This window comes from Cricetulus griseus, assembly GCF_003668045.3.
Source record: "Cricetulus griseus strain 17A/GY chromosome 1 unlocalized genomic scaffold, alternate assembly CriGri-PICRH-1.0 chr1_1, whole genome shotgun sequence".
In the NCBI taxonomy this organism is placed as follows: Eukaryota; Metazoa; Chordata; class Mammalia; order Rodentia; family Cricetidae; genus Cricetulus; species Cricetulus griseus.
In genome coordinates this window covers 229,235,826-229,263,045 of record NW_023276807.1, presented here as the reverse complement: position 1 = coordinate 229,263,045, position 27,220 = coordinate 229,235,826, and the positions used below count along the sequence as shown (strand labels likewise).

The window sequence follows — 27,220 nt, the reverse complement described above, 5'->3', positions numbered from 1 at the left end:
GTATGGTCAAACATATAGTCAGTGGACCCTAAACTTTTGGATGTGTTTATGAATTATTCTGCATAAAGGGTGTGTAAATGTATGTATCTTTGTTTTGTGCTGGCAGGCTACCAAACACCAGTAAGTTAATAATGGGATATTTCTTACCAAATTCCATTCCTTTTAGTATAGCCCAAACTTGGCAAGACTTCCGAGGAGGATTTTTCCATTATACACACCTGATCACAGATGTTTTTAACTCCCTGTTTGTGTTGGGGGTTAAGGCCGGCAACACAAAAGTGACATTGTGCTCCCAGCAGAATGCAGTCTGAGTTTGCGGGCTATGTTTTCAGTTCTCTCTGATTGTTATAGGGATTCGAAGATCGTTGTGCCCCAGAGTAGCTCTTTGGAAGTGAGGTGAATGTTCACTCTGAATTCACTGCAGAATTTCTTTTCACTTACAGTAATTCTCAGTGTTTATCCTATGATCCCAAGTGAGCATTTATTTTCTAAACTGCATATATTTTCCTAACTAGACCATAAAAGCACCTTGAAACATTGCCATTTCAGCAGTGGCAATTACATTGCCTGTATAGGAGATAAGAGATTCGAGAAAAAGAACTCGAGTGAAACGCACACACATGTTCACACATAAACACATATGCACTCACACACACACACTCTCTCCACACACACACACACACACACACACACACACACACACACACACACACACACACACACACCCTCTGGATGGGGAAGTAATTGTTACCCTCATCACCACCAGCACCATGTCGCTGTGACACCACTGAAGGAGCCTTTCTACAGCCATTGCAGTAGGTGTGAGGCAGGAGTCACACTTGTGAGCGTGACAGGAGTGAGTGGCTCTCCTGCTTTGGCATTTTGTAGGTTTCTGAGCACTTTGTCCTTGTTATCTTGCTGAGTGCCGCCTCCACTGCAGTCCATGCTCTGTAAACCACTTCGTGAATCTGAAAGTAGTTGTTAGGGAATTTTTCAGGGGACAGCCTAAGTTTGGAAACAAGGGGAAAAAAAAAAAACCCAAAAAACATTTGTATTTGAATGTTGTTTTAGTTCCTCCTTTAATTCTTTAAACTGTAAGTTTGTGTGTTTATCATTTTTTAAAAAAGATTTTATTTAGTATGTATACAACATTCTGCTTCCATGTATATCTGCACACCAGAAGAGGGCACCAGATCTCATAACGGATGGTTGTGAGCCACCATGTGGTTGCTGGGAATTGAACTCAGGACCTCTGGAAGAGCAGTAGTGCTCTTAACCTCTGAGCCATGTCTCCAGCCCTGTTTATCTTTTTTTTTTTTTTTTTTCCCCCAGAAGGTTATTTACTTTTGAGACAAGGTCTCATTCTGTAGCCCTGTCTGGCCTGGAACTTCAGACTCACAGAGATCTGACTACCTCTGCCTCCTGAGTGCTGGGATTAAAGGCATACACAGCCATGCCCATCCCCCAGAATTATTTTTAATTGAGGTGTGCGTGCGTGCGTGCGTGCGTGCGTGCGTGCGTGCGTGCGTGTGTGTGTGTGTGTGTGTGTGTGTGTGTGTGTGTGTGTATGTGTGTGTGTGATCTTCCCAATTAGGTTTTGGTTTTATTGTCCCTTGATAATTTATTTTCTATTTCACTGGTCTGATCTATCATTTCCTTCATTCTGTTTTTCATACAGGTTTATTCCTTTTCTAAACTTTGGCTAAACTTGTAATCCTCCTTATTATAGGATATATGGTAACACTGAGAACCCCAGGTTTGTGTTTGCATTAATTAAATAAAATCAGCCTTTGTCAGGAGGTGGAGCTAGCAACTAGTTGACAGAAGGTTATCATAGAGAGTCAGAGGGAGTCAGGATAGAGAGAAGCACAGGAAGTAGTAGGGAATTGGAGAGTGGCAGTCTTTTTTGGTTTGATGGAGCAGAAGGAAGCTCATGCCGGAGACACCAGTGAAGAGGGGTGGTCAGCTAGTTGTTCCTCGGCCTCTCTGAGCTAGCAGGTTTTCACCGCAGCCTCTGACTCCCCAGTGTTATTGGTAAATAGAATGATAGAGATTTAGTTGAAACTACATTTGATGGCAGAGGCAGGAGGCTGATCTGGCAGGTAGCTATGGGAGAAGTGTGTCAGAACTGCAGAGCTGCAGTTACTGGCTGAAACGCAGTAGATTCAGGTGTAATCACTGTGGTGGATATAAAACAGCACCTCCTGCCCCAGTGCCCCCAGGGCTGGGTTATAGTCTCATCTGACTGTGCCTGGATTTACTCTCCTTCCTTTTTAAGAGCCTTCAAGTGTGGGTACATAGAGCTTTGGGTGAATGCTAAATAATTTTATGTGTAGTATTTTAGTTTCTGGCACTAAACAAACTATAAGGACAGTTAACATGAAATGATTGTGACTTAGTTATTGAGGTTTCAGTACAGATTAGGAAGCTCTGTAAATTTGGGTCTCCAGTGTCAGTAGTACATCCTGACCAAAGTGTGTGACAGAAAAAAAAAAAAAACCAAAAAAACCCAAACAAACAAAAACCCCAAACACTATTCACCTCATGCTCCAGGAAGCAGAGAGACAGACAAAAGGGGACTCTTTTCCAGAATGTGACCCAAAGGCGCCACTCACCTCCTGGAGACCAATAACTCTTCTTTTTCCTGAGGTCACCACCCAGGTACCCAAGCCTTTAATTTGATACATGACATAATATGCACTTTTTTTTTAAATCACCCTAAAAATCATTTCTACTTTCTAGTATTACTCTGACCAGCGAGCTTTAAATTTCTATACCCTTGCTTTAAGTTATGTTTTAAAATTAATTTGAACCTGATTTATTGTTTCAGGGAATGTTTTCCAGTGTGTAGATTCTCTAGATATGTCAAGATTTGCTTTCTAGCCTATGCAGGTAATTCCATGAGTAATCCATGTATATTTGCTGGGGAGAAAATAATGTAAACATGTAAAGAAAGTTGTGGGTGACTTTTTAAATTGGGGTTTACATCCCTTCCACTGTAACATATTTTGCTTGTGTAGCTGGTATGTTATTGAGACTTTCTCAACTGTGTTTAAGTAACCCAGCAGAACGACATGGAGGTGGAAAGCTTTGTTTGGCCTCAGGGCTTTAGAAGCTTGCAGAGTTCCTGCTGGGGAGGGAGCAGCAGAGCAGGGATACTCTCCTCATAGCAGCCAGGAAGCAGCTGGAAAGATACCTTTGCTAATGGGCTTCCTTCTGTTGCCCTACCCCCTTCGTCCCCAGCCTATGAGCTGGTGCCTTCTACATCCAGGGTACTCATTCAGACTTCTGTCGTCACGTGAAAGGATTGTACAGCAGTGAGCTCATCGCACGGGACTGTAGATGGGCAAAATATTTCCTGGAGGTTATGCATTTTTTTTTTTTTTCCTTTTGGAGCAAGTATCCTAGGATTGTAAGGGCCCTCTTGCCCAAAGGTGGGTGGTTGGGTAGAGCCAGAGAATGACCTATATGCTCTGAGAAGAGCCAGGCAGCCTTCAGTTGGTCAATAATCTGAATGAGAGCCCCACAGGGAGTTTATGCAAATGGTTTCGAGTGCTTGTCCCCCTTGCAGGTGTTGACTGCTGTGGGACCACTGTGACCTCAGCCTGGAAAATAGCCAGACTTCAGTGTGGTGACCACTGAGTGTCTGACAGCGGTGCTGACATCTGAAGGCACTTATATGGAATCTGTAGGTCTAGCCAGGAATCCTTTATCACCGTCTTACATAAAGGAAATTTCTCCCCTTTATTTCTTTGGAGTCACCAAACTTTTATACTTAGATCTTCAGAAGATCTTAGATCTTACAGCTTCATCAAGACCTGTCTCACGAGTCCCAGGTTTCTTCTCCATCTGTTTGGTTTCTTTGAACACCATTCCTCCCTTGCCTGCTATCCAGATCCTCTTGGTGCTCCATTTACACCTTGAAGTCCAGCACAGGATAACAAAGTGTAGAGGTTTGAATGAGGATGATCCTGTAGTCTCATGTGTTTGAATACTTGGCCCGCAGTTCCCGATGTTGTTTGGGAAAGCTCAGGAGATGTGGCCTTGCTGGAGGAAGTGTGTCACTGGGGTTTCAAAAGCCACAGGCAATTCCTGGTTAGCTCTCTCTGCTTCCTATTTCTGGTTAGAGATGTGAGCTCTCAGCTACAGTTCCAACTGCCTGCTGCCTGCTGCCTGCTGCCTGCTGCCTGCTGCCTGCTGCCTGCTGCAGCATCATGGACCATTAAATCTCTGGAACCCTAAGCCAAAGAAATCCTTTCTTTTCTATGTTGCCTTGGTTGTGGTATTTTTTACCACAGCCATAGAAACATAATGAAGACTACACCCCATTTTGAGTGTATATTGGCTTCTTTCTAACTCCTGTTTGTGCTTTTACTCTTCTCCATCACCTCTGCTTGAGAGCTCATGATTATTTTGACCCCTTCCTTACACCCCTTTTTGCACTGATCATTAACTACCAGTGCAGCATTTTATTGCCTCCTGCTGGAAAATCTGTGCCTTTCTTCGGCTGTTTTCCTTTGCTTTTCTCATTCCAGAAAGAATGTACAGAGGGATGCCTCCCTCAAGCTTTGGGGATCCCGAGAAGGTGGTTGGATATCAAGAGCTTTCTGTCATGCTTACACACACACACACACACACACACACACACACACACACACACACACACACACACACCACGAGCATCCTCCTTGTAAACACACACAAACATAATCACAAAACCATGTTGCTAGTTCTGAAAATGTTTGATAAATTAACATTTTTGGTGATGATGTTGAATTCTCTTTGAAGATCTCCTTTAATTTTTAAGCATTTTTTTCCATCTTACATGCAGCAGATTTGAAGAAGTAGTTTTTTACAGGAGGATTTACATCCTCCTGGAATTTAAGAACTCTTAGATATAAGGAGAAAAATTGTTTGAGGTTGAGGCATTATCTGACCAAACTCTGGACATTGTTTAGCAGTGGTTGCTACCCAGTTGGGGTATAAAGTATGGAATGTTTTAAGCAATGGGTTATTTATACTCATGAGGAGACTGATGGACTGTTATTGTGGGAAACCAGTGCACTTGTGGTACCCAAATATGGTACAGGCATGCCCAGCTCTATAACCATACAGAAGCTACTGCAAAATTGGGCTGAATTCTGAGGAGCAGCTTGGAAGATTCATTCTGGGGGTCTGGCATTGATACAGTTCTTCGTTCAAACCAAATCATTAACCTTCTTAAAACATGCCTTTTACATGCGTGGGCATAAAATTAATTGACAGTTCTCAAGAAGCAAGTTCAAGTTTTAATTGAAACAATCATTGTGTGTATCTAGTTTTAAGGCATTTTAAGTTTGCAAATGGGGGTGATATTCAGGCTGTAGTTAGCACAATTGCTTTCAAAGTGAGGTTTAAACTTGGACTTCCAAACTGGATGTATGCATTTCACTTTAATTAAATCCTGTCTTTGGGCTGAGGTTTGTGCACATTAGTAGGACTCTTGAGACCCTGGGTTGAAGTCCCAATACTAGTAAGTAAATAAACCTTCAGATGGAAGAAATTATGCAGTGTATTACCTTTGTTCTACAATTAAGCATAAAGATAGTCTCTGCTTGATTTTTGATTTATAGCATAGAATGAAAGTGCACCAAAAATATCATGAGTTAACACAAAGGCAGGCTTTTGTAGTTCATTGTGGAGATACGTTCCTGTGGGAATGAAGGGCATGAGGATGGGGGTGTTGGCATGAAGGGGAAGTCTTCAGTCATTAAGGGAAGTGAGGGTGAGACACTTTGCCACAGTGGGCTTTTCAGGGAGGAGGAAGCAGGAAAAGGAAGGGGTTCTCTGTGGATATTGTTCACTGCTCTGTATGAAAACTAGCAGGTGTCATATGCAAAGCAGAAGACAAACCATGCTGCTTTAATGGAAAGCGAACACTTCACACCAAAGAATAAAAATAGAATCAGGTGAGAGACCCTGTGAAAAAGGAATCTTCCTGGTTAAAGTAACTGCTGCTTCCTGCAGGTCAGATGCCCAGCCCAGGCAGTAATAATCCAGCAGTAAGTACAGATGTTGTGCCTTCTCTCTGCTAAGAGCAACAGAGGGGGAGCCTGGTGTGGCTCTTCAGGCTTCAGGTGTTTCCTTATCAGTTCCATGAAGGTTAATGATTTCACATGGCTGTTTCCGTGACTCTGAAGACCTAGAAGATGTCCCAGGATTCATGTTTTGTTACAGAAAGGGTGCTGGAGTGAGGGGCCGTGGTGGAGAAGAGCTCATGGAGTGTGCCCTAGTCCTGACTATCTGGACTAAACACAGGACCTCACTGGGGCTAGAATCTAGTTTGTCTCTTTTCAGCAGGTCTTTGAATGATTACTTTTTAACTGGTATGTGTTTTCACTGATTGAAACATAGAATCTTATTTTGTTCTTTTTTTTTTTTTCTGTTAGAGACTAGGACAGCCTTATTTACCCAAACCAGTAATTATTATACAATAAATTCCTTACTATCATAAAATATCTAATTTAGGTAAAACTCTCCTAATTGTCCTACACATTTTTAGTGTGCTGTTTTGTAATCATAAATCTTTCCGTCAAGCTGCCTGAGCCCCGCCATCACATGGGCACCCAAAATAACACACAGAATCTTATATTAATTACAATGCTGCTGGCTAATGACTAGGATTAGCTATCCCTGTCTTAAGTATCAACCATAATTATTAATCTATATATTTTATAAAGACTTATCTGATGGAGGACACGGGCAGCATGCATCTTCTCTTGTCGAGCTCACATGGTGGCTCCCAAAGAAGAGAGGAGGAGGCAGAGGAAGAGAGTGACTTCCTGCTTGTCCCTGCACATATTCTGAGTTTGCCTGCTATGTCAATTCCTGCCTGGATCACAAAACTTCTCTTTACTACATTTCCCAGAATCCTCCTCAACGCCTAGACCTGCCTAACTTGCTTCCCTATTGGCCAACAGTACTTTATTTATCAACCAATAAGACAAACATATACACAGAAGGATCTCCCCCATCACTGTTTGACTTAACATGTTGTTACATCTTTTAGGTCTCCAGTAGTGTCACCCCTGCCCTGCTTCTGATGCTTGCTAGTCAGTTCTTAAAAGCAGCTGGAATTGTAGTAATTAAGGACAATAATTGAACTAGTTAAGCACACCTGCTCTTTTGTTAACTTTCCTTTAACAAAAGAGCACATGTGTGGAGGTTTGAGGATGATTTTCTGCAGTCAGTTTTCTCTATTGCTAGTGGGTGCTGGGGATCAAATACAGATAGTCAGTATTGGTGGTAATCTTCTTTACCTGCTGAGCCATCTTAGCAGACCAACATAGATCTTACTATGGGCATTTTTTAGCCAGCAAAACCAGAGTGCCTAAATGGCTTACCTAAAGCTGTAGAAACAAATGCTTTGGCAAAGGTGGGATTTGATTCCTATCCTTTGGTTTTAGAATTGGTGAGCCTAATCCAAAGTACAAAGTTCATAGTAGACAAATCTGTGGCAAACATTTATTCATTCATTTATTTTGGTTTTGGGAGATAGGGTTTCTCTGTGTAGCTCTGGCTGTCCTGAAACTTGCTCTATAGTCCAGGCTGGCCTCACATATAAAGATCTCCCCTCTTCCATGTCCCCAGGGCTGTGACTAGAGGCCTGCATCACCGCTGCCTGGCAATAAAGATCTTTCTATAAATTACTTCTAAGTCACTTCTGTGTATCTTTATTAAGTGAACACACACACACACACACACACACACACACACACACACACCCTGTAGAATAGGGGAAATAGTGAAATCACATAAAGAATATTATACATCTGCTTTTGCTTATTTCAAGAAAAATAACCCTAAAAAAGCCAACCAAAAGTAATTAATTTAGCCTCTCAAGATGGACACTGATAGGTACTTCAGTCAAAATATATATAACTAATGCTCTCTGAAAGTAACCCATCAGAAATGTCTTGACCTGTGAATTCCTTAATTTAGGAACAAAGGGCAAGGGCAGGGTGCTGGTGTTTGAAAATTCATCCTGTGGGTTTTGGTAACAAACAGACAGAGCCAGAGATGATTTTAAGTTGTGCTGCTTGGTTTTATGATGAGAAAGAAACACCCGAGGTGTTACTCAGCTGAGAAAGACAGGAGTGATATCAAAGTACCTGGGGAAAGGCAAGCCTTGGTCCCTCTCCTGTCTCCTTGTCCTTGTCTTCCCAGGCAGTGCAGGGCAGGAAGAGGCTCTCCCAAGTGAGGACAGGAAGTCTCAGGCCACCACAATTGAACCATGATTCTGTATCAACCCAAGGAGCCCTTTCGCTACAAATCAACTCTTTCATAAAGAGTGACAAAAATACACCGGGCACTTGGGAGGTAGAGGCAGGCAGATCTTTATGAGTTTGAGGCCAGCCTGGTCTCCAGAGCGAGTGCCAGGATAGGCTCCAAAGCTACACAGAGAAACCCTGTCTCGAAAAACCAAAAAAAAAAAAAAAAAAAAAAAAAAAAAAAAAAAAAAAGAAGACAAAAATAAGCAACAATAAATAAACTTAGCATTTAGGCAGGCCTCACTGATTAGAGGTGAGAATCAGTACTGGCCTTATCAGGTACTGTGTGATCTTATTCATAAACATGCTTTCCATGAAGGATCTGTTTATAGCCTGGAGGCTTACAGGAGACTAGTGGAGAATGGGGAAGGGATTGGGGCCCTTGTAACTTTGCCTGAGAGAAAATAGCTACCAGTTGAGTGGCTTCAGGATGTCTGCAGTGGGCATGGGGCTAGAGGGAGACAATTGCTTTATGAGTGTTTCTCTTAGGGGACCATGGGTCTTTGTTACCCAAGTGTGTTTCCTTCAACTGTCATGAAAATTGCAAATAATCCAAAAATACCTTGTAACGAAATATATGAAATGATGCTGCAGAAACAGGTGGGTAACATTGAAGGAATATGCCATGCTTTTCTTATGACTAAAGTATTAACCCCATGGACTTGAGGCCTGCTAAGCAGCTTTTGGTGTAAAAAGCATTCAGTCCCAACAAAGAGGCCATGCATGCTTTTAAAGCTTAGATTTGTTTTTGTTTGAATGTGTGTCTTCTGGTCAGAAAGAGGATAGTCCTGGAGTTAAGAGTTCAAGGTGGTTGTGAGCTGCCCGACATGGGTGCTTGCAGCCAGACTCAGGTCTTCTGGAAATGCTGCATGCACTTTAAACTACTGCACCATCTGTCCATGTCCAGAGGCTCAGACTGCATTCTGCTTCAAGCTAGCACTCGCCCGCAGACAACTCCAGGGAGAATGAACCAGAAGAACAGAGCTTTCTTAGCTTGGTTTTTGACACTGCTGTGATAATGACTCTGTCACTTGAGTCACTGGCCTGGTTGGGTGCCTGCATCAGGTGGTGAGACCTGTAACAGAAGTATTGGAAAGATTTCAGTGTAGACTGGAAAGTAGAAATTTCTGAAAATATACCAATATACCTCCCCCCCCCATCCTCTCTTTAGCAGGAAGTTGAGATGCATCTCCATGCTAAGGGAATTTCCATGTTAACTTTCCTTTTGGCCATTCCTCACCTTGTGAAATAGAATATTTATAAACTGTTCTGCTTTTTATAGTTTTGGTTGTGAGCCTAGCCTTTTTAATGGCCGAACCATCCCTCCAGACCCTGTTCTGCCTTTTGAGATCAGGTCTCACTCTGTAACCCAGGTGTCCCTTCTCCCTCAGCTTCCTGAGTGTCAGATTGTAGGTGTGTGCCACCAGGCCCAGTTGACATGCCTATAAATATTTCATAATCACAAATTATGTTGTGAATTATTTATTCGTCACCTTTTAATAACTGAGTTCTCTTTTATAGAGGTGATGGCTACAGAGCCCTTCCCTGAGCTTGAGAAAAGCCAACAGAGCACCAAGGGGATCCCTTATCCAACAGGTTCCTTAAGCAGGTCCTTGTAGGTGAGTGAGGGCTGTGGGAAGGATTTGAGAGGACTGAGAGACAGGTTGGGGGCCCGCTCCCCTCCTCCACTGTTCCCAGAGACTGGAGGAGTAGCATAGTCTGTTTTTCTAACAGGCCCGAGGGGTTCCCCCACCTTCTCTCTCCTGCTGAACCTTTATGGGAAAGCTCCTCTGCCCAGTTGTGGAAATAGCTTTCTTGTAGATCTGGGCCATGGAGGAAATTGTTGGTGTGCTGTTTCTTGCCCTAATAGAGTTAGCTGGGCAGCAAGTGCCTGCAGTAGGAGTGATATTGAGGTATTGATTAAGGGTGGGCCTCGTTTAGATGATTAGATAGGCTCTTTGCTCAGCACAGCACCTGCTTTTTTCTGAGCCTATAGGTTAGAGATGCCCGTTGGTGCAGCAGACTCCTTCCCCTTCCTGTGTACAGGGACCATGGCATTTCTAGTATGACGTATGGACCATAATGCATGGGGTATGTGCTCATCTCGGAGTTTTCACATAGAGAAACAGCCATCTGAGGATCATCTAATCCAGTTCATCTTGTTATGTTTCTTTTCTGATTATAAAAACACTTCAGGAATTTCAGAAAATATGGCAAAATGTGCCAAAAAAGAAAAACAAAAAACAAAAAACACTTTTTAGATACTCCCAAATGATCACTACTGATATTTTGATATGTTAGACATCTATCTTTCTTGTTGTGACTTGCAGATGTTTTTTTTTCCTGTAAACTTATGTGTGCACATGGGGCATGGCTTTGAAATGTTATGCATATGTGCACAAACACATGGAAGTTTTTTTAACCTTTGCAATCACATGCCGTTGGCTTCATCTACAGAATAATGGGGAAAGAAAATCAGAGACACTGTAACCCATCTGTCTGTGATTGGTGACAGGATAAAGGGCTTGTGGGGGAGCGGGGGCTGAACTAAATGACTGACTCCAGCATGTGGAATGGCAACAAAGTTTTACTAATTGACTCTTTCTCTGATTTAAACTACTAAACAGGGACAATATTAAGGTCAAAGGGTTTTGTGTGATCTCTTCATGCAGAGAGGAGCAAAACCTCCCTCTAACTTTGTCAGCTGCTTTGGGAAGCGGAAGCTCTCTGGGTTCCAGGCATCCTTTGGTAGAGGCTACCTTTTTCCTTTTCCTCAGCTCTTTTGCAGGTACTCAAGCCGACTGCAGTTGCAGCAGCTCTTGTTTTAACAGTGCAGAGCTGAGTCAAACTTCAGAACTCCACCCACTGAGGTATAGGTTGCAGCAGTTCTCTCCCTTCCAACGGTGACTCTCCTTTGAGAGGCCACACCCATGCACATGGATGTCTTACTTTTCAGCCCAAGCACCTCTTGTTCCTCTTCATGCTTAAAAACCAACATTAAAAATCCCAGGTGCTGCAGAGATGACTCAGTGGTGAAAAGCACTGGCTGTTCTTCCAGAGGACTGAGGTTCAGTTTCCAGCACCCACATGGTGGTTTCCAACCTTCCAGAATTAGGAGATCCGATGTTCTCTCTGGCACCTGCACTCACGTGGTACATGTTCAAAGACAAGACACTCATAAACATTGAAAAAAAGACGTCTTCACACAGTAAATTCTAAATTGCCTTTAAAAGAATGACTAAACAGTGCCTTCAGAGTACTGGGTGCTTTGGTCCTGTCTGACTGAGTTTCCTGTACATGTTGTCAGTAGACAATAGTGGCATCAGTTAGCATTCTGTTCATGCAACAAAGCAATTGAGATAATGAACTTAAAAAGATGAAAGGCTTGTGTTGGCTTTCTTTTGGAAGTTCCAATCTAGTCAGTAGACCCCATTTGCACACATAGAAATCCCATAAAAAACCCAAACTGGAAGCCATAATATATGAGGGAAATACCTGTAAGGTAAAACTGCCCCCTTCCCAAAGAACCTCCAGAACCACTTTTCAGTTCATTTTATATTGGTCATCTACTGCTGGGCCTGTAGACCCTTAAGTGTGGTCTACATGCTCAGTGCGACTCCATTGGAGGAAACTATTTTTTTTTCTTTGCAAGCTGTTATCATTTGGAGTTAGTGTCTGGGTTAGGGTGGGGGCTTGTGTCTATTTTCCCTCTCATCACTGGGACCCCATCTGGCTTAGACTTGTACAGGCCCCGTGCATGCTGCCACAGTCTCTGTGAGGTCATATTATGTCAGCCCTGTTGTATCTAGAAGGCCTGTTTTCTTGCTATCTTCCATCCCCTCTGGCTCTTAAAATCTTTCTGCCCCCTCTTCTGTGGAGTTCCCTGAGCCCTGACAGGAGGGATTTGAAGTTGGCACCCCATTTAGAACTGAGTGTTTCAAAGTCTCTCACTGTCTACACATTGTCCAGTTGTGGGTCTCTGTTTTTGTTCCCATCTGCTTCAGGAGGAAGCCTCTGCGATGATGGCTGAGCAAGGTGCTGATCTATGAGTATGGCAGAATGTTGTTAGTCATTTTATTGCTTCATCCTTTAGCATAGCAATAGTATTTGGTTTTTGCCCAGGTTCTAGGCTTATCTGGTATCAGGCTATTGGCCACCTGAGCAGTGCCATGTCTGTGTTCCCTCTCAGGGAGTGGGCCCTAAATCCAATCATTTAGGGGTTGGTTACTCCCATAGCTTTTGTGCTTCTTTCGTACCAGTGTAACTTGCATACAGGTTACCGTTGTAGATTGCTGAGTTGGTATTTATTTTTCTCTCTTGGTAGCATGCAGACATAGAGTAGTCAGCAGGGGTGAAGGCTCTAGGCAGGCACCAGCTCGGCTTTTCCATGTTCAGTGAGTTGTGTAGGTGTTATCTCCAGCAGTTGGCCTTACTCTCAGTTTGTGGAGAGCCATCAATAGCCTAGGCAATAGCCTGGGTTGTGTATGGGTTTCCATGGGGCTCCTATGGCCCGCAACTCAGACGAGATGTAACCTATTCCTGGCACTGGAAGTTTCACTTGGTGGGCAAGAGATGTTTTGTTATGGCTTTGCCTCCTGGTCATTTGGTGATTCCATATAGATTTCTTATTAGCATGTATTTTATGAAGCTTCTGCTGTAGTAGGTTTTTATATGTCTCCTCATGGCCCTTAGTGTTAGCTGTTCCCCCCCTTTCCTCCCTTACTCCACTTTCCCTTCCCCTCCCTGTTTGATGCTCCTGTTCCAGTCCCCTCTCCAAATTCATCAATACCTATCTATTCTATTTCTCCTTCTTAGGGAAATCATTCCTTCCCCCATAGTCCCTCACTCTATACCTAACCTCTGTGGTTACATGGATTGTGGCCTGCTTATCCAGGACTTAATAGCTAACATCCACTTAAATGCAAATACGTACCATATTTGTTCTTTTGGGTCTGGGTAACAACTCCATTCAGAATGATTTTTACTATCTCTATCCATTTACCTGCAAATTTCATGATTTCATTCTTTTAAAGAAATGTGTAAATGTACCATGTTTTCATTATTCATTCATCTATTGAGGGATATCTAGTTTTTTTTCTACTTTCTGGCTATTATGAATAGAGCAGCAATGAACACGGTTGACCAAGTGTCCCTGTTGTAGGATGAACCATCCTTTGGGTATATACCAAAGAGTGGTCTAGCTGGGTTGAGGTACATTAATTCCCATCTTCCTGAGGAAGTGCCACACTGCTTTCCCTAGTGGCTCTTCAAGTTTGCAGTCCTACCAGCAATGGATGAGTGGTCCTCTTACTCTTTATCCTCACCAGCATGAGCTGTTATTTGTTTTATCAATCTTGGCCATGCTGATTGTAATAAGATGAAATCTCAACGTAATTGTCAAATTGCATTTTGATATTTGTTGTCCAATCTTGTCTATCTACTCCTTTATTTTTACTTGTGTGTTTTTTCTTGTGCACTTAATAGTTTGAGTGATTTCATAGACAGAAGTATTAGAGTTTTTAATATTTATAAAATACTTTCTCATATTCACAGCTGGGCATGGTGCTGCTGGCTGTGATTGTAGCGCTTTGGAGGCAGAGACAGGAGATTATATTGTTTAAAGCCAGCTTAGGCTATGGAGAGATGCCAGGCACCCCAGGGCTACATAGAGAGACCCCCATCTCAAATAATCCAGAGAAAAATGTACTTGCCAACCAAAGAGAATACACTCCCAGGCAGCATCAGTAAGTGGCCTTTCCGTTTACATGTGTTCTTGTTGTATTGTCTTTACAGCCGAAATCAGCTGTCTGCTCTGCCTGCCTGCCTGTGTGGTCTGCCTCTCAAAGTCTTAATCGCAAGTAACAACAAGCTGGGATCACTGCCTGAAGAGATAGGTCAGCTCAAACAGTTAATGGAGTTGGTATGTTACTGATTTCTAAGACGCTCTTCTTTGCTAACTGCTCATAACCATTAAAGTCCCCCAGAAGACTTTGTAATGGATGAACAAGGAGACGACCGCTGTAATCATCCTTTCCCATCACTATAACAAGTACCCAAGACTGGGAATTTTATAAAGCCATTGCTTAGATCACAGTGAAAGTGCCTGACCAAGCTGGCTGTATCTGTTTGGCCACTGCTGAGGGATTTCCTCATCCACAGCTGATGACATCATGGTGGGAGCAAAAGTGTGAGGGAAAGAGCACATGACTAGACAGGAAGCCAAGGAGGGGGAGGCCTTTTTGCACTTTTATGATGATCCACTCTCATTGGCTCTTATTGGGATCCTGCAAGCACTATGATAACCCCATCAAAGGGCTTGCCTGTTCACCTTCCATTAGGCTCCACTCCTTAAAGGATCTCCCACCTCCTACCACCACCAGACTGGAGACTGAGGGTCCAGTGTGTGATCCTTTGGACCAATGGAAACTATAGCAGGTGCTTATGTGTGTTAAAGTCATTGAGGAGACATGATGGTAGCAGACATGCTGTGCTAGGTTACAGTTCCTGGAATTTACAAGTTGCCTGTGGATTACACCAGAATTTTATAGGCTTTGCAGTTTTGAAGTTGATAGGTTATGGCATAGTAGCAACATAATTTTTCCAGATTGCATTTACATCCAAAAAAGTATGGTTAAGTCAGGAAAATCTCCACTAAGATAGGAGGCCATACTTAATGATGCCAAAAACAGAAAGATCAGAGTGTTGTGATTCTATAAGGAGTTTGGCATGTCTGGAACAATGCTGTCTCTAATTCTGGACATAAGCTGTGGGTCCCATTTGCAGCAAGCCAATCTTTGCTGGGGTGTCCCTTGATTCCAGCTCCTGTCCCACACCTTAGTACTGCCATAGTCCTGTCTCTCCCAGACCCACAAATTACAGAGTGTCAAAGTGACGGCAGGTTTTAGAAGCAGTGTAGTCCAAGCTCTCGACATTTTGCTTAAAAGATGGAACCCAGGCCAGCCAGACAATGACATACAGAAATTCACAGCTCATGGTAACCTGAGCTGAAACACCCTCATCAGTGGCACTGTCCAGTAGACATCCAAGGCAAACAAAAAAATGTGGTTTAAATGTAGTTTCGGCCATGTTTAAACAGTTAAAAGAAACAAGAGAAAGTTCTTTCTGTAATACGGTATTTAACTCTAGAGAGGCAGTTATGACCCCTAGATGTATATGACAGAAAACCATTGAGATCTGTTATTCGTACCCTTGTGTTTGTACTGAGCCCTTTGCACCAAGTCCATTGTGCTTCTTTCAGGGGTCATGCGCCACACATAGGAACAGCCACACACTAGATACTCAGTGCCACCAGGGTGGGGCCAACACTTTGATATGATGACTCTGCAACCTTGGTGTGTTAGGTTCTGTTACCCCCTGGGTCTGGGCAAGTGTGCTTTTAGTAAAAAGCGTTTAGGAGGGGATATGGTGGGCCGGCTCAGTGGATAAAGAAACTTGTCACCAAGCCTGATGACTTGAGTTCAGGTCCTTGGACCCACATGGTGGAAGGAGAAAACCAACTCCCACAGTTGTCCTCTGACCTCCACAGGTGCACTGTGGCATGCACACACATTAATAACAATGAAAAAAACATGTACAACATCTGTTTGTGAACAGGTGAAACTTACTAATGATTTTATTTAACCATGATTAAGCCAGGTTATTTGGCTTGCCTTGGTTAATCTCATACACTAAAAAAAGGTTATCTTCCCATCCATTCTCATTTATTTTGATTTAGTTTTATTTATTTATTTTGCTTAAAATAGTGGTGTTGCTATAGGTAACCATGTTTGTTACAATAAATCTTTCCGCCAAAAGCTACCTGAGCCCTACTACCACATGGGTGGTCTCTGCCAGCTGTCCGAGTTCTGCCCACCGCGTGGATGGACAAAATAATACAGAGACTTATATTATGTACAAATGCTGCTTGGCCAATGACTAGGATTTCTCATCTGTTAGCTCAGTCTTAATTATCATAAATATATATATTTTATAAGACTTATCTTATCGGATGCCTTCCATTGGCATCCCCCCTTGCCGGTAGATCATATTGTGCCACTGGAGGAAGAGCAGAAAGGAAAAGGACACACTTCCTGTTTGTCCTTGCTTAAATATGAGTCTCCTTGCTATGTCACTTCCTGCCTGGATCACCACTTCTCTACTACATTTCCCAGAATCCTCTTTGACTCCTAGTCCCATCTAACTTGCTGCCTCATTGTCCAAACAGTACTTTATTCAACAATCAATAAGATGAACATACACAGTACATTCCCTATCACATGCTATGTCAGATTATTTTTAGTTATCAATTGGGAAAGGAGTTCCCTGGAGAGCTAGATGTCATATTTGAACAGGAAGCTTTTGCTTTTATAGTTACAGGTTACCAGTTTGTTAAAAAAAACTAAGAAAAGCTGGGCACTCCCCAGGCATTCCGAGTACTCACCATTTAAGGCTTGAGTGCCGAGGAAACCACTCAGCCCACTGGACTCCAAGCATTGTTTGTTGGCTACTTTAGAAAGGCTGTTTTCAAACATTTTCACATCAGAGTGTTCAGAATAGAATCATACCCACTTCTCTTAAGTGTGGACGAACATTCCAAAGTTAGTGTGCACTTTAGAAACAGAACAAGTACCTCAGCCATTAGAAAGAACACAGTAGTTCCTTCTTAGTTTTGCAAGGAAGTCAAACTGCAAAATGTCATCTTAGTCTTTCCATAACATCACACTATCTGAGAGACTTAAGACAGTGTCCCAAGTCATCCATTGTCCGGCACAGACAACACCCTACATAGCCATCACCTGCACAGCCATCACCTTGCACAGACAACACCCTGCACAGCCATCACCTTGCACAGACAACACCCTGCACAGACAACACCCTACACAGACAACACCCAACACAATCATCACCCTGCACAGACAACACCCTGCACAGCCAGCACCCTATACAGCCATCACTCTGGAAAGCCATCACCCTGCACAGACAACACTCTGCACAGACAACACCCTGCACAGCCATCACCTGCACAGACAACATCCTGCACAGACAACACCCTGCACAGCCAGCACCCTGCACAGCCAGCACCCTACACAGTCATCAACCTTCACAGTCATCACCCTGCACAGACAACCACTCTGCACAGCCTGCTTGTAATCCTCCTGATGCAGTCACTGGTGCTTGGTAATTTATGGAATCCCAACTCTGTATCTGATCCTCTTAGAGTCACTACTGATAGCAGTAATCTAGAACATTCAGACCCCTTTACCCACTCTAAATGGTTTCTTTACTGTCTCTTTCAGCATAAATACTGCATGTGAGTGCTGCTTTGTGGGAAAGGGGAAAAGAGAGAGCTGGTATTTACTCAGGATCTATTTCTGTCAGGCTGTCAACTAATTCACATTTCATAAAGCCTTATAACCCAGCATGGGAGGTATCTTGTTTAAATGTTATAGTCAAGAGCTGCTTTTCGAGTTATTTACCTAAGGGGATGGAGCTTTGTGTCTGATTAAAGTCCATGTTAGGACTGAGTTCAGTGTTATAGCACTTGCTTGGCATGTGTGCCTCTCTAGCTCTTATTCCCAGACCTACAAAGATAGTGTCTGAGTTAGGGTTTCTATTGCTGTGACCAAACACCATGGCCAAAAAGTAAGTTGGGGAGGAAAAGGGTATACTTGGCTTACACTTCAGCAATGCTGTTTATCACTGAAGGAAATCAGGACAGGAGCTCAAGCAGGGCAGGATCCTGGAGGCAGGAGCTGATGCAGAGGCTGTAGAGGGGTGTTACTGGCTTGCTTCCTGTGGCTTGCTCAGCCCACCTTCTTAAAGAACCCAGAACCAACAGCCCAGGGATGGCACCACCCTCAATGGGCAGGGTCTTCCCCCATTGATCACTAAATAGGAAAATGCCTTACAGCTGGTCTCATGGAGGCATTTCCTCAGCTGAGCCTCCTTCCTCTGATAACTAGCTTGTGCCAAGTTCACACAAAACCAGCCAGTACAGATAGGCAGGTAGGTTGATACATAGATAGATAGATGGACAGACAGACAGACAGACAGACAGACAGACAGACAGACACAAAGCTATATAGATGGATGGATGGAGTTGATAGGTGGATGGTAGGTGATTATATACAACCCTCTCTGCTGTAGACGAGCAACTATTTGAGAAGGACTGTGTTTTCTTCCTCTGGAACTCCTTAGTTCAGTTTGCTGTGATGTTCTCATTCAAGCTGTGACAAACTGTGACTTGCAGATGAGCAGGAGGCATTCTGTCTGATGGCTGTGGACAGATGGACATGTTTGAATATTTCCTCACTGTAGAACCAGGTTGGGTTGTAGATATGTGTTAACTGAATCCTATTTAACTCGTGAAAAACCTTTGGGACTTTGTGTGTGTGTGTGTCTGTGTGTGTGTGTCTGTGTGTGTGTGTGTGTGTGTGTGTGTGTGTGTGTGTGTGTGTGTGTGTGTGTGTCTCTGTGTGTCTGTGTGTGTGTGGAGGTATAGTATGTGCATGCATATGTATACATATGGTGTGATCTGTGCCTGTGCATGGGGAAGCCAGAGAAGGATACTGAATGTTCACTCTCTCTGCTGTATTCCCATGAGATAGGATCTGTCATAAAACACGCTGCTTTTCAGCAAGACTGGTTGGACAGCAGGCCCCAGCAGGCCGCTAAGCCTTCCACCCCAGTGCAGGGGATTGGCAGGCACTCTGTCACACCTGTGTTTTAGATTGATGCTGGAGATGTAGCTGGGTCCTCCTGCTTGAGCTGCATGTGCTCCTCCTCCAGCGCCTCTGCCTTGATTTCTGAGGTTGCTTCTCTCAATGAACCTGAGCTAGATTCACCACCACCAGCCAGCAAGTCTAGGGAATCCTCTAGGCTCCGCCCACCGGGGCTGGGATTACAGGCAGCTGCTTCTGTGCCCAGCTTTTTACATGGTTGTTGGAGGTACAAACTTTTGCCCCCACAAGGGTTTCACTGGCTGAGTCGTTTCCAGAAATGTGGGCTGATTTTTCTGTGCAATCAGACAGAGTGATGAGGAGTGTTTGGTGAGAAGTGTTATATAAATGCCACACGTTATAGTTAACCGGCAGCTGTGAGGCCTACCAACAGACATACTAATGGTATGAACAAGCATGCTAACAGCTCAGTACAGTCAGGGCCTTTTTTGGACAAGACATATGCCAAAGGCTCGGTAGCTCCACACTGCTCCTGTGTGCTGAGTGGCTTGCTGGCCATGTTTGCTTTTTCTCAGTTCTCACCCACTCCCTCACTGGGTGAGCATCCTGTTATCCACGCAAAAGAGCACAAGGCCTGATGTAGGAACCTGCCTTTATAATTAGAAAGCCCACCAGACTGGCCCCAGTCATACTGGTTAGAAGGTGTGTTTCCAGGCCCTAGCTAGAAACAGTTTTTTATTCTCTTTTCATGAACTGTTTGGTTGTGTAGGGAATTTGAACTAAAAGACTGATGACAAACTTCTGAAAGAGTCCTACCCCTGCATTATTTTATGCCTAATGTTCCTGCCTCTGAAGTAGGTGTGGGATTGTGTGGCAATGGGCCTGCTGTAATCATGTGTCCATTAGTGGTCTCCGGAGATATCTTTGACCTCTCTGGCTTCTGTGGAAACCCAGGAGTTGCTCAGGGCCCCTCTGTGGCTTCCATTTCTGCTTATTATCAAGAACAGGGCATGATGTATGTGTTTGTGGTATGCAGAGAAGTCCGAGGTATAGTCTCACATTGGAGAGGCAAGGGTGTCAGGAGATCACGTATCACATCAAAGTTTGCTTGTGAGGATTCAAGTTTAAATTAATATACAGTTATTTGTTTTTCTTTTTTCAAGTTCTGACCGTAGGCATTGAAGGTTTTTTTACTACCAAGAAATGAAAATTGACATTATATTACCGAGTACCACTCAGTGTTTTCATTATTTCTTGTGTAGTCGGTTGATTTTTTCCGTGTTCAGAGAAAATTAGAACTATTTAATGCTCGTTTATTTATTTGTTTGTTTGTTTGGTGTGTGCAAGTTAGGAAACTTGGGGGAGTGAATGCCCTCCTTCTACCATGTGGCTTCCAGGTGTCTGGGATTGAACTCTCGTCATCAGGCTTGGCAGCAGGCCCCTTTTAAAGCTGATTGGCGATCATCTCTCCTTTGCATATGAGCACAAAGAGAGTAAGGCACTCGCCTAAAGTTGCAGAGTGAGGCATACAAAAGGCATCTCTACAGAAGGGTGTGGTGCCGAAGGACGTGGTGCCGAGGGTGATGGTTGGAGACTGCTGATAATTTGCTTCTCCACAGATTACATAGAGATCTAATTTTCTCATAGACTTTCTTCTGCTGGTATTATGCCACTCCACCAATGAGTATGGTTTAAATCATTGTTAGACTCTAAATCATGGAGTTGGGTTAGCTAGTCCACGAAAAGCTTACATTTGAGTATTAATATTGTTATAAATAGATTCACTTCTCTATCTGGAAGAATTGAATCAGTAAATATTGTAACAATTGCTTATGATTCTTGGGTTGTACAATTGTGTTGTTATAACATTGAACATACAGTGATTTCACTGACAATCAGGTTAGTTATTCGATAAGACATAGTAGCTTGGGGCTAGTAGAAAATTCAGAAGGAATTAATTTGAATATTCTAGTAAGTAAATGAATGTGGAATTTACATACTGATAATTTTCACTAATTGCAGTTAGGCATTGCTATTTGTTTAATTTATTTTTCAAAGTGTTGTCTTTTCAAAATCTTTAAACAGCCCTAGCTAGGACTGTTTAAATTTATTTAGGCTAAATTTGCAAGGAAATGTTCTACAGAATAAGGCCATTCTAGAAATATTGCTTGTGCATTTTCAAGACCAAAACGTCCCTAGACATGTAGACTATTATCTCTTTTTCCTACTCCTCCTCCTTTAGCTAATTAGACATAATTACCCGTGGGGTTTATTTTTATGATGAAATTCATAACCTCTTTAAAATTTGGTTAGGTTCAGTGGCTCCTGGGGAGTAGGACTTGCCCTGTTTTTACCAGATTGAATGTACAATGGTGGACAGCCGGTCTCTCCCTTATGTAATAGATTTTCTTGGGATTTTTTTTGCTTACTATTTTATTGGGAGGCATAACTAGTAGGAACATAGAGTATTATTAGCATAGTTGACGTGCACCCTTCAAAATCTGAACAGGCTGCTGGTCTCTGTGCTTACATTTGTTCACAGGTATCCTGTCTCTTTAGGCAGAAAAGTTGGGTGCCTTTGGGATGTAGTATTGTTTTATGTGTAGTAAGTAGGTGCTGTGTCTATTAGCACATGTTTAAATACAGCCTGCAGGCCTAGGTTTTGTGAAGGCCTCGGTGTTAGGGGTTTGTGCTGGGAGGAGTCACCTGGCTTTAGGGGTCCAGCATACTTTGATGCTAACTAACTGGGAACAGTTGACACAGGGCAAGGTATATAGTTCTTCCTAAGAATGGAGCAAGACTGAATTTGATCTCAGAATAGGGCATTCTGTGAGTGCATTGCCAAAATATATAGATTATCCTTTAGCTTCCCTTTTCCCACTCATTTTTTAAAGAAGAAAATCATATTAGTTATGTTTTGAAATGTGTGGAAATTGCTGGTTTCACACTGAGACAGATCTCTACGAGCACAAAGCTTTCCCCTGTGCTGGCATGTAAGACTTACAGAAACTTAATTTGTGGTTCAGTAAAGACAAATCCTCCCCACAGATCCCTACAACCCTTCCTCCACCTCTGACATCATCACTTCTGTGCTAGGCCCAATCTAGAGTCTAGAGTACAGTGATCTGATATGACGCCCGTCTCAAGTTTGCCTGGGTTCCATGCTTTTGGGGCTCTTGGAAACCAGAATGGAATGGCCCCGTTCCTGATTCATAACTTAGTTAAGGCATGGAAAGATCCAGTTCTCACAGGAAGGAAGGGTTTGCTTTTGGCCACCACCTAATTCTGAGTTTACTTTCTTCTTCTTTTTTTTTAATCTTTATTTTATGTGCATTGGTGCTTTGATTATTGGTGACGGATCCCCCTGGAACTGGAATTACATACAATTGTGAGCTGTCATGTGGGTTCTGGGAATTGAACCTGGGTCCTCTGGAAGAGCAGTCAGTCTTCTTAACCACTGAGCCATCTCTCCAGCCCCTGATTTTACTTTTCTTGTACTTTTTTCATTTCTGCAGATGTGCTGGTAGAAGTTTGTTGTTGCTTTGCTGTTTTGCTTTACCATGAGAATGTATGTGACTTTTCTGAATGAGGAGAAGGGCATCAAATGCTGTGACCATGATCCCCCTCTCCCTACTTCCCCACTCAGCTGAAGACAGGAGCCAGCAGTGTGCCACCTTCTCCATGCACACTCTTTTCATAGACTTAGCCTTGTACTCTTGCATCAGAGGTGACACTGTGCCCCTGTGACGTAGTGTGCATTGAGCAGGCTTGTGACTAACAAGGACAACCTGAGGGCTTGAGTCAACGAGGCAAAGCCAGAAGATGGGATCACTGACTGACATAGCCCTGGTCTCACGGGGATCCTGATTGTGGGGTTGAGGTAGTGAGCAAGCGATTGACTGGTTACCGATGCAGCCATCTGGTCTGAGGGAAAGTGAAATGGATTTTTTGTAATGAGACCCTGGTGACTTCCAAAGTGAAGGATTTTCAGGTTCATAAGTAACATGGGCTATTTAATGACTAAACCTCACTGGGAAAATTCATAGCCTGAATTTGTCTTTGGTCCTGTACTAGCTAATGGGAGTTGCATGGAATTTGAGTGATATGCTAAAACATTCTGGGGCCCCAGATGCAAGGAGCCACAATGTTATGGGATGCATTAGAAATTTCATCTCTGCCTAACACCTGGCACTCTGCTAGGCACTCGAAAGATGGAGAGACTATGCATGGGTCCTCTCACCTAGAAACTTGCAGCTTTGCAGGAGAAGGAGTCTAAGGGAGCAAGTGAAATATAGGTACACATTGTATGTGTAGGATCACAAAGGGAAAGGGGAAAATATCCATCCCTGGGTGTTGTTCAGAGCAGGAGAGTATCGTGGGAATGTTCTCATAGAGAAAAGCTGAGGCTTGAGTTGAGGTATAGCAGGTGAGTAGAAGTCCAAGAGGACGATGCCAGAGCTTTTGTATCAAGCAACGGGGAAGCCAGAATGAGTTTGCAGCTGTGAGACAGCATGGCCTACACCAAAACTCCCAAGTGGCTACTGCATGGCTTGAGTGCAGAATGCATGAGAGAGCATCCAGAGAAAGGCCCTGGAGAAACTGACAGACCTCCTCACAAGGGCTGGGTCTTGCTAAAGCTTAAGTTGATGGACAACAGAATGAAATTTGCACTGAGAAAGCTCTGAGGTGCTGGGGGGAGGAACAGAAGCCAGCCAGCCAGTGTCGTGTGCAGGAGTCCTTCTGAGAGAGAGCGTAGTTAGACTGAAGGAGGTTCTTGAATTGTAGAAGAAGGCAAAGCCCAGCAACTGACTGGATCTGAAGAGAAGGTGCGGGTGGATAATGAGTTTGTATAGGACAAGAAGAGCTGCATCTTTATTTTACATGGCACGAGCTGGTTCTAATCAGAGATTAGTGAGGTATTGCCCTTCCAAACAATCGTGACAAGAATCCTTGTACCCCACAGACTTGCTTCCCAAATGTGTGTGCAGTGGTCAGCCACAGCTTTCCACCATGCGATAGGAAGTCCATTTGGAATAAATTGTACAACCAGCTGGTGTGCTAATAGTTCTCTGTGTAAGAGCTTGGCATGATGGGAGTCCATGTAGCTTTCCTCCTGAACAGTGCCTGGTAATTCCTTCCTAATGCCAACTGGCACAAAGCCTCATTATCCCCAGCTATGAACGGTAGCTAGCAATATTGCCTTGTAAGTTTGTGGTGGGTATTGAATAAGATTCAATCACCTTTTTAAAAAAGTGACAAAAAAATGTCTGGTGATGTCTTTTTTCACCTCAGAGGACATTGGAAACCAAACTCCTTTTCTTCCTGTTGAGCCCCACCAACTGGGGAGCTGGAGGCCAGTACAAAAGTATAATGTGGAGTTTCACAAACATTTAAGTTCTTGGAGGAAAATTCACATGAAATGCTTGGGGAAAAGGCATTTTATTACACATGTCTGACGACCTCCCCACACCCCAACCCTCCTCTTGCTACAGGATGTCAGCTGCAACGAGATCACAGCCTTGCCCCAGCAGATAGGCCAGCTGAAGTCTCTACGAGAACTGAACGTCCGAAGAAATTACCTTAAGGTTTTACCACCAGGTAAGAAAGGGTGGTAGGATGAAGAGAACGTGGGAGGGAGACATCACTCTTTCGGTTTTCTTTTATGAGCGGCGGTGGGTCTTGTGTGTGTGCACGCGCACTGGCTGCTGTTAATAATGTGGATCTCACTGGCAGATATCGGAACAATGATGTTCAAGTTGTAGTTTGAATCAAGGCTATAGCAACATGACCGTTAGCAGGACGTATGTCAGCTTCCCAGAGCTGCTATGAAATGGACCACAGAGAGGAGGGCTTGAGTGACAGATATGTGTCTCTTCACTGTCCTGGAGGAGGCTGGAAGTATGAGATGAAGGTATTGGCTAGGTTGTTCCTTCCAAGGCCCCTTTCCATGGCTCACAGATGGACTTCTCCTTCCTGTGTTCTCAGAGCATCTCACTATCTGTGTCTGTGTCCTGTTCTTTTTTCTGTTACCGCAGAGGATTTGCGTCTACCCTAATGACCTCAGTGTGACTTAATCATCCCTTTAAAGGCCTTCTCTCCAATTTCCATTAAATTCTTATATATCGGGGTTAGGATTTCTATATCTGAATTTTGGGGTGAGGAACTTTGCAGAATGAATTCTTTTGGGGCAGGTGTGTGATGGTCCAGAGTATGAAGACAACAGTCTGGAGGGGACAAGCTTGGTCCTGAAGATCCTGGTTATCGGGGTCTGTAGCTTTGGGGAACACTGGTTGGGAACCCCACAATGTCTGCACTCCATTCTGTAGGTGAGGGTGATGCTACTGCTGAGTTTCTCTTGTACTAGAGTCACTCTTATCAGTGCCAGTGATAGTCCTAAAGCTTTGGCATAGACCCTTGGTTCCCCTGACCTTAGTACACTCAGTCGTAGTACCCCCCAGGCAGCCCTGCTGTGGGCTCTTGCAGTAGTATGTCCCTCTTGTGTAGGGCATGAGGGTTAAAGCATCAAAACATGTTTCCTTGGAAGTTTTAAGTGCTTAAGGGTGTGGTGGGGATGGTTTAGTGTGGAAAGTTCTTGTTCCATAAGCATAGAAATATGTTTGGCTTGCTGGTACTCACAGAGAAGCCAGGTATGAGTGTCAGAGTGCACCTGCAGCCCTAGCACGAAAGAGTTGTGGAGGTAAATGGATCCCTGGAGCTCACTTGCCAGCCAGCCTGGCCAAATCAGTGGGCTGCAGGTTCAGTGCAAGACTGGCCTCGTTAGCATTAACTGTCAGCATGATGTAACCCAGAATTGCCTGTAAAGAGTCTCAGGCATCTTTAGCAGGTTGGTTTGTGGGCTTTTATATGAGGGGTTGTCTTGATTGCTAATTGATACAGGAGGGTCCCTCTCATTGTGGGTGGCACCATCTCTAGGCAGATGATTCTGGGCTGTGTAAGAAAGGCAGCTAAAGGCAGAGAGGAAAATAGCAAGCAGTGTTCCTCCATGGTTTCTGTTTCAAGTTTCTGCTTCAGTTCTTATCCTGACCTCCCTTAACTGTGGGTGGTGTGCCCTGTGAGATGAAAGTCCTCTCTTCCCCTGAGTTGCTTTTCACCAGAGTGTGGTGTTATCACCGCAGCAGAAAGGAGACTAGAACATGGGATAGATCCCTGTTCTGTCTTGAATAGTAAAACAAATGATAACAAAGACGAGAGTAATAAAGAAAGACACTTGATGGCAAACTCTGCCTTCCATGGTACATACGCACGCGTGCACGAGCGCGCTCACACACACACACACACACACACACACACACACACACACACACACACAGAGAGAGAGAGAGAGAGAGAGAGAGAGAGAGAGAGAGAGAGAGAGAGAGAGAAAGAGAGAGATTCATTTCTGTTTCAGTGATAAAATGCCGGGATTAAAAATACAACTCAAGGAAAAGCAATTGTTTTAGCTCATAGTTCCAGGTTACAGGGCATCATGTGAGGACGTCCCATGGGAGGGGCTTGAGGAAGCCACATTGACAGTCAGTCCAGAGAAAGAGTGCATTATGCCTGTCTGCTTGCTTGCTTCTGCTGAGCTAGCTCATGCCTCCACTCGCATATACCTCAGAGACTCTCTCATAGTGAATGGTGCTACTCACAGTTGACCGGGTCTTCCCACGTTAACTGACTGAGGTCGTTCTTTTAGGTTTTGTGTGTGCTGTTGTAACTGCTGCAGTCACATGTTAAGCTGCCCCTGCTGTGTATCCACAAGTCAATGTTTCCTTGTAGTCATCACTGTCTCTGGTATTACCCTCTTCTCACCCTCCCCTCCTCAATGATCCCCAAAACCATAGGAGGAGAAGGAGAGTATTTTTGTTCCATTTGGGGCTGACTCTCTTACTCCCTTCACCTTGGCCATTTGCAAGTCATCTACTGCTTCTCAGATGAGGGTTTGGAGATGCACTAATCTATGGGTATAACAGTAAGTTATTAGGTGTCAGTTCAATACAATGCCAACTTTTAGCAGAATAGTAATAGTAGGTTCTACCCCAGGGCCCATTACCTGTCTAGCCATAGGTTCTTGGCCCTGTCTTTAATGGTGCCAGATATGGGTTTCATCTTGTAGGGTGAACTTAAATCCAATCAGAAGGTGATTGTTCGTGTGATGTCTGAGCCGCTATTGCACCAGTGGCCTTCTATGCCAGGCCAGTCATTACTGTAACTCCCAGGGTACCAAGCTAG

At 43.7% G+C, this 27,220-nt stretch overlaps 1 protein-coding gene across 2 annotated transcripts in view; it reads left to right on the top strand.

The window, feature by feature from the left end:
- Positions 1-27,220, top strand: part of Lrch1 (leucine rich repeats and calponin homology domain containing 1) — a 183,113-nt gene that overhangs the window by 87,363 nt on the left and 68,530 nt on the right. For both annotated transcript variants that reach the window (XM_027390137.2, XM_027390136.2), the window contains exons 3-4: positions 14,103-14,229; positions 24,481-24,586. In XM_027390137.2, coding sequence (XP_027245938.1) covers positions 14,103-14,229; positions 24,481-24,586 — 233 coding nt within the window. The remainder of the gene's footprint in view (positions 1-14,102; positions 14,230-24,480; positions 24,587-27,220) is intronic.